At 55.8% G+C, this 10,933-nt stretch overlaps 1 protein-coding gene across 2 annotated transcripts; it reads right to left on the bottom strand.

Moving 5' to 3' along the window:
- Positions 1 to 1,815: 1,815 nt before the first annotated feature.
- Positions 1,816 to 10,530, bottom strand: WNT10B (Wnt family member 10B). 2 transcript variants are annotated; one of them, XM_019419220.2, is made up of 6 exons: positions 7,695 to 10,530; positions 7,221 to 7,360; positions 6,204 to 6,323; positions 5,811 to 6,073; positions 3,679 to 4,052; positions 1,816 to 3,023 (listed from the first exon to the last, which is right to left on the bottom strand). In XM_019419220.2, exons 3-6 carry the CDS (start codon positions 6,275 to 6,277, stop codon positions 2,565 to 2,567), a joined length of 1,170 nt encoding a protein of 389 aa, XP_019274765.1. In that variant the 5' UTR covers positions 6,278 to 6,323; positions 7,221 to 7,360; positions 7,695 to 10,530; the 3' UTR covers positions 1,816 to 2,564. The 2 variants fall into 2 exon arrangements, with proteins under 2 accessions (XP_019274765.1, XP_019274764.1); XM_019419219.2 differs by lacking the exon at positions 7,695 to 10,530 and having other exon boundaries at positions 7,221 to 7,544.
- Between the last annotated feature and the right edge of the window lie 403 nt (positions 10,531 to 10,933).

Below are 10,933 nucleotides of genomic sequence, written 5' to 3'. Positions count from 1 at the left end.
ACTGCTTCCATCAAATTTCCAAGCCCAGAGTTCTCAAGTGGAAATTCAAGGACATAAAATTCTGCCATAGAGTACTGCCCTAACCCAACATTCCTCAAAATGTCCTTGCTATCCCAGTAGCAAAATCACCTGTTTTTTGAGGGTAATTTGGGTAGCAGATATATCTATTGCCTAGAGGAATGGAGAGAACATTCCCTGGCCAACGAGATGACCTGTTAGAATCAGCAGCTTGTAACCCCATAAACATTTAGTCCTAAATGTATGAGGTCTATCCCTTTTCTGAATTGAATGATAACGGTTTGTTTTCAAAGACACTGAGCTAGGAATAGAAAGATTGTAAAAAGCTTTAAAAATCTGTTTTCTCTAGTTATGGTTCTCTTCTAAAAGATAAAGGAACTACTTTACTAAGATTAAATGCAGAAGAGCTCTGAATAAGGAAGGACAAAATACACATGCAAATAATTCAGTAGGAAAGCATGCTGGTTTTGCTCATTTCCAGAGCAAAACACTCCCTTTTTGAGCATTGGAATCTCCTTTATATGTTTCCCATTAGTCTTATATCTACCTCCCAGGTTCTCTGACTTGGAGCCATAAAGAAAAGCACCTGCTCTTTTGTCTCCTGGTTTAACGCTGAGATACCTTCAGTACTTGAAATTTCCAGAAAAGAGGTGACCATGTGGTGTGGGGCAGGGGTAAACAAAGTTCAGCCAAAGAACCTAACCTCATCTACAGTCCGTTTTTGTGAATTAAGCCTTCTTGGATACAGCCACGCCCATTCGTTTATGTACAGTCTATGGCTACTTGTGATTTACAACAGCAGAGTTGAGTAATTATGGTAGAGTTGAGTAGTTGCGACAAAGCCCACAAGCCTACTACAGTTGACCCTTGAACAACACGGGTTTGAACTGTGTGGGTCCACTTAATACACAGATTTTTTTCAGTAAATACCATATAGTACTCTGAATGAGTTTTTTCTCTTCCTTATAATTTTCTTAATAACATTTTCTTTCCTCTATCTTATTTTATTGTAAGAATAGAGCATATAAAACAAGTAGCACACAAAATATGTGTTAATCGTCTGTTTATGTTATTGGTAAGGCTTCCGGTCAACAGTAGGCTGTTAGTAACTAAGTTTTAGGCAAGTCAAAAGTTATACACAGGTTTTTGACTGCATGGGGAGGGAGGCTCCTCTAACCCCCCTATGTTGTTCAAGGGTTAACTGTATATTCACTATCAAGCCCTTTGCAGGAAGAAAAAATTCCAACCCTTGTTCTAGGGCAAGGACCAAGGTGAAATCTGGAGTTGAGGCACATAAAAAGTAAATAGGGCCTGTGTTTGGATCTCTAGCCCCTCACCCCTAGAAGTACCCCCCTGGTTTTCCACACTGAAAGTTCCCAACTAAATCATTGAGGATCAGGGGCATCTGGGTGGCTCAGCTGGCTAAGAATCCGACTTGATTTTGGCCCAGGTCATTATCTCTTGGTTTGTGAGTTCAAGTCTCACGTCAGGCTCCATGCAGACAGCAGAGCCTATTTGGGATTCTCTCAGCCCGTCCCCTGCTCATTCTCTCTCTCTCTCTCTCTCTCTCTCTCTCTCTCTCTCTCTCTGTCTCTGTCTCTCTCAGAGAGAAAGAAAGAAAACTTTAAAAATAATAAAGAAATAAATCACTGAGGACCATTTCAAATCCTTTGTGGAGCCAGGCAGGATATGCATAAGTAATGTCATTGAGTATATGAGGGTAGAATTCACCTGGAAAAGAAGCCATGGACTGGGATCCCAAGTGTGGGCAGAAATATCACCACCTGCATCCACTGGTCCAGTAGCTTAATTTATTTTAGTTACAAACAGAAACCAAGAACAAGTCTCAGTACAATAAATTATCCATCCCCATCCCTCCTGCTAAAGAAAGAATAAAAGGCTCAGAGAGTCTTAGGTAAAATTCTTCCTTTGGAGGTTTCCCTTTAACATCTGAAGGCGGGGGGGAGGGATAGTTTCCCTAAGGACCTAGACAAACAACCCTCTGAGGACTCAGGGGAGAGGTCCCCCTCCGGCACTCTGTCTCTTCCCCAAGAAAAACCTCTCTACCACCATCTCCCATTACCCCACAAGAGTGGGCCCAGATCACTGTAGAAGAGTTTGGGAATGGCAGGTAGGAATGAGTGGTCTCCCTGGATACAGGTCTTACAGCTCCACACAGTGCCTGGGGCTATCCCTCAAAGGGAAAGAGTGGTCAAACTACAGGGACTCCCCAGCCAGAAGGAAGAGGAACCAGAGCTAAAGGGACCCCAGGGTGGGGGAGAGGGAGGCAATACAGTGCATTTCATCTTAGCTCATTTCTGGTGTTTAAGGAGCAGAAGAGGGGTGACAGCTTTCCCTCCAAGGCCCTCCTACTGTGGGGGAGAAGGCTGCACATCACAGACTCTACCTGACCCCCACCACCCCCAAGCTGCTTCCAGGTAGATACTTGGAGCTTCTAGGAGCCAGGACTGACCCTGGACAGAAATCAGAGCAAAAGGCTGAAAAGGTGCCCCTCCCCTTCCCCAGTGCTGTGGCGAGGCTGGCCCTCACTTACACACGTTGACCCACTCTGTGACCTTGCACTCATCACACAGCACGTAGCAGCACCAGTGGAAGCGGCAATGACAGCGCTCGACTCGTGTCTGCCGGAGCAGGTTGTGCCCACGGCCACAGCACAGGCTGCCACAGCCATCCAGCAGGCGGCTGGTCTTATTGCAGGCCCGGCCCCGAGTGCCCGGGGAGCCCACGGCAGGGTCTCGCTCACAGAAGTCAGGCGACTTCTCAAAGTAGACCAGCTCTCCTGAGAGGCGACGGGGACGCAGGCGGGGCTGGAAGGCTCCGGAGTTGCGGTTGTGGGTATCGATGAAGATGGCCCGACCCAGCCGCTCCCTCAACGCCGCCCCCACTGCCCGGAACTCTGGGGCCGCCCTCCAGCAGGTCTTGAACTGGCAACTGCCTGACGTGCCATGGCACTTGCATTTCCGCTTCAGGTTTTCAGTCACCACCTAGAGCGGCAGAGGGAGGCGAGGTGAAGGGGACGGCAGCAGATGGGCAGAGCACAGAGGCACAGGAGAGGGGAGGGAACAGAGAGCACAGGGAAGGATAAATATAGGCGAGAATGACCATGGAATATCAGAAGAGAAAGGGCACTGAACCGCTGGCTAATAGCCCAACTCCCTCATCTTCTGGCTGGAGGACTGAACCCAGAGCAGAGTGATTTGCCCATCTTTAATCACTAGCTGGTGACAGAGACTCAGCTTAGGGAACTAGGTGGTAACAGAACTCAACTCCAGTTGTCCGGACTCCCAGTCCAGTGCTCTTTCCAGAGTGAGCACCAAAATGAGGAGTCTGACCCAAAGAACCCCTGAATTCTGTAGGGAGGCAGCTGTAATAATAGCTATCTATCGTGTAATGAGCACCTACCGAGAACTAAGCACTCTGCCGAGTGCTCCATTTGCTAGCTCCCTCTTAATGACAACGTAAGATAGATATCATTAGAGTCTTTTTACAGATGCAAAACTGAGGTTAAGTAACTTGAGGTCATCCAGATGGTGAGTGGCAATCACCCACCGCATCTCCTCCTCTCATTCTGCTGTGCCTCTCAGACTCTAGCCAGGCCTCGAAAGCTAAGGAGACCCAGGACAAGTTGCACACACATACCTGTCGCCCCACCCTGTTGTTGTGGATTCGCATTCTTGCCTGGATGTCCCGGGGAGCTTCCCTGGAATCCAAGAAATCCCGAGAGAACTTCTCTCCAAAGTCCATGTCATGGTTACAGCCACCCCATTCCCATGTGTCCTGGGGGCCAGGGCTGGGGCCTGAGCCAGGGCCAGGACTGGGCAGGGAGTGGGGGAAACTCTTGCCCCGGGACAGTGCCTGCAGCTGCAGTAGTTTGGCCCTCAGCCGATCCTGCTCACCACTGCCCTTCCAGCCGCAGCCGCAGCTCACCAGCTTGCCCAGGCTGCAGGCCGTGGCTACCGCGTGCATGACCCCTGCAGCCAGCATGGAGAAGGAAAAAGCACTCTCCCGGAAACCTGGGGATAAAAAGGGTGTGACGGGGGGGATAAGGTTGACAGGCAGCTGAGAGGGGGGAGGTGGAAGGAAATAAGCAGCCACCCTTCAATTCCAGGAATTCCTAACTGGATCCTGACTTTGCCATTTACCAGCTGAATAACTGGGGAGAAAGTCACCGAGAAGAAAGGGAACAGAAGCACAGAGCCTCAGTTTCCTCATCTATTAAGGGCAGGGGTGGGGGAGTGGGGGTGGACTGAAGTGATCTCTGAGGCCCATCCTGGTTACTCTGGGATCTGCGGGTGTGGATGAAAGAACTAGCTTGAGGGCAAGACCCCAAGGGTTGGCAGGTGACTGAGAGGGAGTCCCTGAGGTCTTTGAAGATTCGTTCACCGAGTTCTACATCTGAAAGCCTTAGAAAGTCCCCAGGGAGCTTGGGTGGTGGGGTGGAAGCCGAGACCTTTGGGGGGGGTGTCTTTTTTTTCCTAAAGCGTCTTTTAACCAACGTTTGAAGCTTCCAGGGCTGGGGGCATCTCCACCACCCCAATACCCCCAAAGCACGGGGACTGTGGAGCTGTCCTTCCCCTTTCCAGTTTCTAGTTTTATATTTGCCCTTTGAGACTGCCCTTTATGTTTATCCTAACCTGCTATTACTCTATAAAATGCTGGGAGGGGGAGAGAGTGAGGGTGATTTTCCCTACGGCCCTATTAAAATATTGGCTTCTTTGTTATGTTTTGGGGGTCACAGAGGCTCAAGATGACAACCCTTTCCCATGCTTCCCATTTGGGTATCAAAGCCTACACCAGGCCCTGTAGGGAAGGAGGGGTCTCTCACTTCCTTTGTGGTAGGGGCTTCCTTGAGCCCTGAGAGGATGAGAGACAGCACCTCTTTAGGGGCCGGGCCTCTCCCACCCCAGGATGCAGGGCTTCTGGCCCAGCCTCCCGACCCCCCCCCCCAACCTCCACCCTCCAGGGGTGAAGCTGTTTGCACACGTCTTGGGAATTCCCCCGCAGATGGCAGCTGCCTATTAACCCCGTAGTCCCTGAAGTACTGCCCCCACCCTGGAGCTGAGCGCAGAATGGATCTTTACTCCTCCAGGGAGGAAACTCGGGCATGGCCTGGCAAGAGGCAACGATGCCTTCCAGACCATACCTCCCAGACCAGACCAGCAGTGACCTGTTCTTCGCCCCTCCAGCCGTTCCTCACCTGCTCAGGTGAGAGCCACCTGGGGCCCCCACAGCACAGAGGAGGGGGCTGCTCCCCGGCTTCAAAGTCATCAGGGTCTTTGTTCCCAGCCTCTGCTCCTGGGAACCCCAGCAATTAGGGGAGTAGGTTTAACCCTTAAACGGTTGGGGGCGTCACCCCACCCCCGCTGAGGCTCTGGGGACACCAGCCTGGGCTTGTCCCAGCGGAGAGGGAGAGGGGAGCAAGTTGAGGGAGGGAATGGGGGGGACGTTTGAAGCTTCCAGGGCTGGGGGCATCTCTTCCTCACAGGTGCAACCCAGACTGAGCCTGGTGGAGGCAGGAAAGGGGGGCCCTAGGGTAGGAGAGCAGCGACCCAGCTGCCTTGCCGGCAGCACGCAGGTGGAAGTCAGGAGCAGGGGCCCAGACGGGTGGCCAGGCCCAGCTCCGTGGCTCCCGGGGGGGAATTCCCAGAGAGGCCCCTCCCCGAGTCGTGAACCGGTCCCTTCCCGCCTCCGCTCGCCTCGGCCTGCCCCCCCCCCCCCCCCCCCCCCCCGCCCCCAGCCCCAGAGGCGCAGACCCGCCCGGCCCGGCTCACCGCGCTTGAGGATGGCGCTGTGGTGCGGCAGGCGGCCGCCGCCCTCCAGCGCCGAGCAGTTCCAGCGCTGGTCGCGCAGCTGGTGCTGACACTCGTGGACCGCGATATGCAGGCCCTGAAGCGCGGATGCCGTCACGTCGGGGCTGCGCAGGCACAGGCCTAGCTGCCGTTTGCTCAGGCCCGACAGCGTCAAGCATACGGTGTTGGCGGTCAGCGGCGGCTCGCCGGGCAGCTTCAGGCCCAGAATCTCATTGCTGAGGGCCCTGGGAAAGCAGAAGGCGTTTCGGGGTCTGTGGTCCAGGCCGCGCGCCCCCTCCGACTCCTCCCGTCCCGGGTCGGTGCTTGCAGCCTACGGCTCTCTCGAGGGCTGGGTGACAGGGGGGAATTGCTCACCGACTGCACAACGCCAGAAACAGGAGACCCGCGAAGCCCGAGGGCGGAGGGCGCGGCCGGGGCTCCTCCGGCATGTCGAACCCCGGGCCCGAAGGCCCCGGTGGGCAGATCGATCACGGCCTGCGGGACAGAGAGACTTGGGCGCTGGGAATAAGGTGGGCTCCCCCGAGCAACCAAGGATTCCTAACTCACCAGTGCCACCCCAGTGACCCTCCACATTCCTCCCCAAACAAAACAGTAAGAATCATCCCTTGATTCCCAGTCCCCCGCACCCTGCAGGAAGACTTAGGGGCCTCGCAGCTCGGGCTTATGCAAGCGCCCCTGGAGCTGGACCCAGCCAGACACAATGCCTGGCACACAGACACACTCACGTGCAGACTCAGACACACCGACTCACAAACACCACTCCACCATCTTGCCCCCCGGGGCTCCCTCTTTAAGGGCCCCAGGACTGGCTTCCCTCGCCGATACAGTCTTGCTTTTAGGGTTAGGGGGCAGAATTGGGAGGCGGTTCTCCACCAACAGATCGCAGGATGTGGGGGAGGGTCACCTCCAGATGCCGTCGAGGGCAGGCACTCTCCGTGAGAAAGGTGGAGGAATGGGCTCCCAACCCCTCTCTACCCCCTTCTTCTGCAGTTGGGAGAGAGGGGAGGCTCCAGGTGCGCCAGACAGGGAGGGGACCTGGTTCCCACCTGTAAAGGACCGTAGCTCAGGCTGAGTCCTCTTCCTCCTCTGTGTTACCTTTCCTAACTAGTGTTCCCCTCCTTCCAGACGCCCGTCTGTCTGGTCCCCTCAGGTCCCAGCCTCGGTCCCCAACCCTTTGCTCTCGCATTCATTGCCCTTCAGATCTGGGGGTATCCCTTTATTTGCTGTCTTCATCTCTGGCAATATCCCTGGCTCTCTCGGTGTCTCCGTGCCCCTGTGGGCGGATGCGTGTCTGTCTGTCTGACTGCCCGTGTGCCTGTCTCGGCCGCGTGTGCTCGTCCCTGCCCTCCCTGCTTTCCCGGCTCCGATTACCTCCAGCTGCTCTGGTGCGGGGTCGCCACCGGCAGGGTTGGGTCGCCTGGGCTCGGGCTTCTCAAACCGTGGGGAGACTGCCTCGGGTTCTGCCCCCTCGGCAGAGCCGCATTCTTCCAGGGTAGGGCCACTCCTCTTCGCTGCTTCCCCAGCGCCGCCGCCGCAGCCGCCGGGAGGAAGGGAGGGAGGAAGGGAGGGAGTGATCGAGAAAGCTAGCGAGCGGTCTAGCGAAGAACTGGGGGCTCTGGCTCTACTCTACTCGTGCCGAGCTCACAGGCGGCTCTGCTGCGGCTGACAGAGTTGCGGCCCCTCCCCGAGCCCCGGGCATCCCCACCCCACTCCTCGCACCCCCCGCCTTGACCCAGGGAGCGCAGCCGCTCCCCCTCCTCCCAGCCTACACACACACCCTCTCCCCCGACGCCTGGGTTCACGCTTGGCCCCACTGAAGGGGGTGGTGACCAAAGTGCCTCTCACCTGCTCTGGGTAGCCAAGTCTGCAAGGAGGGTGCAGGGACCCAGACTAGGGAGATAGGAGCCTGGTCCCAAGTGGTCATTTCTCTTTGCCTCAGTTTCCCCAAGGAGAGCGGGATGGCTGGAGAGTGCCTTTGACACGATGAAGCTGGAGCTGAGAATCAACTTCTCTCCCTGGACACTGCTGTGCAGAGCCTTGAGCCAGAGCGCACCACAAGGCACTCAGAGCCGGCAGGAAAAGCTCCCTTCTGGGTGGCTTGGCTTCCACCCACCTCTGAGCTCTGAGCCTGCCCCTTGGGAGGGGTCAGCCTTGGCCTCAGAGTTTGGTCCTAGCAGAGGCTCGGGTAGCCCCAAAGATCTTCAGCCTTCTCCTCTGCTTCCCTTGGCTTCCAGGCATCCTTGCCTGCGGAGTTCTCCTGCCCTTCCCAGGATCCCCCAGTCTGTACTTGGAGTGGCCCATATCGTCGCTCCATGCTTTCAGACGTGCTTCACATGGAATGAGGAGGGCCTTGGGATCTCAAACAGAGCCCAGCCTGAGGACAGCCAGGGAAAGAGTCCCATCTTGGGGTGCACAGACCAGGACAAACCACCTTAGGGAGCTCCAGTGGCAGTGAAGGGGTTAGGCGCCACTGCGCTCCTGCCTGACTCACCCTCCCAGCTCTAACCACTGCGGGCTATTTTTGCCAGAGAGGGGCCCCAGGCTTCCCAGCCGCCCCCCGCCCCTGCCAGACCGCAGCCCAAGGCACGACTGGCCCCGCGCGCCCGAGGCTGGCACGTTGACTCAGAGACAGGCCCCCTGGGGAAGCAGAGCCACGGGGCTGAAACCCACAGCCACAGTCATCTCTTCCTTGGTGGTGGCCATGCAGCTCGTCTGGGCAGCCAGCCTCCAGCCTGTGCTGCTGCAGAGCCTGCCCTGTGCTGCAGGGGGCACTGTTGTCTAGGGGGCAGAGCGGTCTGAGAGAGGTCAGTGACTTTCATCTGCCCATGTATTTTTTATTGACCACCTTTATGTACCAGGTCTTGAGTAGGCTGGGGAGGTAAAAGTGCCCTGGTTCCTGACACTGGCCAGCTCTGACCAGAAGAGGGTTGCTTTTCTTTGCTTTTGCACCTCTGGGGGCAGGGAAGCAGGAGAAGTAGCCCTATAGCCCCTGCCTCTTCTTCCTGTTTAGAGGCCAAGACCCAAACCATGTGTGGCTTTTGAGGCCACCAGAATCTGCAATCTCAGTAGCTTTCATCCTTACACCTGGATTCAGCGATCCTCGCCAACGTCCTTGTCCTTCCGCCTGCGTGTTAGCCTGGGACTCCACTCAGGTCCCTGGAGGAAGGGGACAAGGTTTCCTATGCTCCTCTTCTCTTGTGGAGACCTCTTGGACGTTTTTTCTGATTTTTTCTTCTGATTCTACCCTTGTCAGGCTGTAGTGTAGTCAGGTGCCAAGGAATGGCCAGGGTCAGAACTACTACCATAGACTTCAACTTCTCAGTGACTCCAGGGCTCCCCAGGCTGGTCTGTCCAGGGGTCCATACTCCTGTTCCCTCTCCATGCAGAAGCTCAGCTCTGGGACAGAAGGCCACAGGCAGGCAGACTGGGTGGCCTGAACTGGCCCTCAGTGCCCTTGGCCCGACCGGCTGGCCTGAGCACTGACCCGCAGGCGGCTGGAGGGTGGTGGAGCAGGCGGGGTCTGGAGAGGGCTGCGGGTACACACCCATTGCCTAATACCCCAAGCACGCAGCCAGCTCCAGGAAAGGGGAGGGGCGGGAACCAGAGAGACCTTGACAGGGGTTGGGGCCATGACAGGAGGGGGAAAGTGAGGGGCTGTCATTACTCTGGGGAGGGAATGGGAGCAAACTGGTCCTCCTTCCCTTCGATGAGAAGACTGGAGGGCTGCCTTCCCATCATGAGGATGGAGGGTGGGTGTAGCAAGAACAATCTGGGAAGAACACTGGAGCCCTGGAGGGCGGGGGTCAAAGAGAAGAGTGGGGGCCCCCGGGAGATTGGGGGATCGAGCAACCGAGGCAGTGGCTAATGCAGAGCAAAGCCTCGGGAACCTCCTCCTCCTCCCCCCCTCATGTTTGCCTTGGCCCGGGGTCCCGGGTGACTCATCTATTGCTGAGCCGCTGATAGGGGCGGCCAGGCCCGGGGAACCCAAATTATAGGCCCAGGAGGGATGGATGCGCCCTCAGCGGTGAGCTCAGCTGTGCTGCCCACCCTCCGCCTGTCACGCCTTCTGTTGTAGCACCACAGGCCACCGCCCGGAGGCACCAAAGGGTCCACAGTCCGACTGCGTCGGACTCTCAGGGAAAACCCCAACAGCTGAGCAGTTGGCCCCAACAAATCTGTGGGATTACCCTAGAAAGAACTTTGCCCCCTTCTCTACCAGAGGCTGATGCCTTCCCGGCCCAAGGAGGCAGTGCCGCCTGCTGGTGCTTCAAAGGAAGGTAGGCTCTTCTGTCCGTGAACTCTCAGCCCTAGTTCCCTGCTTCCTCCCCACACCCCCAAAATAAAGCCCCTTTTCCCTCCAGTATCTCTCTCCCCTGTTCCTGCTCCAAGGAGGTGCTTTGCTACTGGTTTTCTACTTCAAGCCTTTAAAGTTATCTGTGGTCAAAAGTGATAGAAAAACAGAGCAAGGTAAAGGAGATAGGTGGTGGGATTCCGCTTTATATAGGGGGATGGGAAAGGAAGTGAGGGAACCCACGGAGATATCTGAGGACGGGCATTCCAGAAGTCAGAAAAGCAGGTGCAAAGATCTGGAGACAGGAACTCATTTGGGATGTTCAAGGAATTAGCAACTAGGCCAGTGCCGCCAAAGGGAGGAAGCCACAGGGGAGATAACTGGTGCGCAATGAAGTGAGAGGACAAGGAAGGAGCAAGATGGACCATATAGGGCTGTGGAGGCCACTGTAAAGATTTTGCCTTTTTCTTTGAGTGAGATTGGGGAGCATTGGAAAATTCCCAGCAGAGGAATGAAATGATCTGACTTCTGTTTTGGAAAGAATGCCTCTGGCTGCTCTGTGGATAAGAGACTGGGGGGGGGGGGGGGCGGGGAGCAAGATGGAGTGGCCATTTACTGAGATGGGACCACTGAAGAAAGACCTGGTTAGGATGGGGAAGAATCAGGAGTTCAGTGTTTTCTGTTGTTTTTTTTTTAATGTTTATCTATTTTCTAGAGAGAGAGCATGAGCAGAGGAGGAGCAGAGAGAGGCGGAGACAGAATCTGAAGCAGGCTCCAAGCTCTGAGCTGTGAG

Source organism: Panthera pardus, unplaced genomic scaffold (assembly GCF_024362965.1).
Source record: "Panthera pardus isolate Hobbes unplaced genomic scaffold, ASM2436296v1 HiC_scaffold_6, whole genome shotgun sequence".
NCBI classification, from domain to species: Eukaryota; Metazoa; Chordata; class Mammalia; order Carnivora; family Felidae; genus Panthera; species Panthera pardus.
This window is presented reverse-complemented; position numbering and strand designations above follow the sequence as displayed.

Coding starts and splice junctions, on each gene's coding strand:
- WNT10B (XM_019419220.2), bottom strand. CDS start 6,277: ATGCCGGAGGAGCCCCGGCCGCGCCCTCCGCCCTCGGGCTTCGCGGGT. Junction 6,074..6,203: donor TTTCTGGCGTTGTGCAGTCG/GTGAGCAATTCC, acceptor CTGCTTTCCCAG/GGCCCTCAGCAATGAGATTC. Junction 4,053..5,810: donor CAGCGCCATCCTCAAGCGCG/GTGAGCCGGGCC, acceptor TTTTATCCCCAG/GTTTCCGGGAGAGTGCTTTT.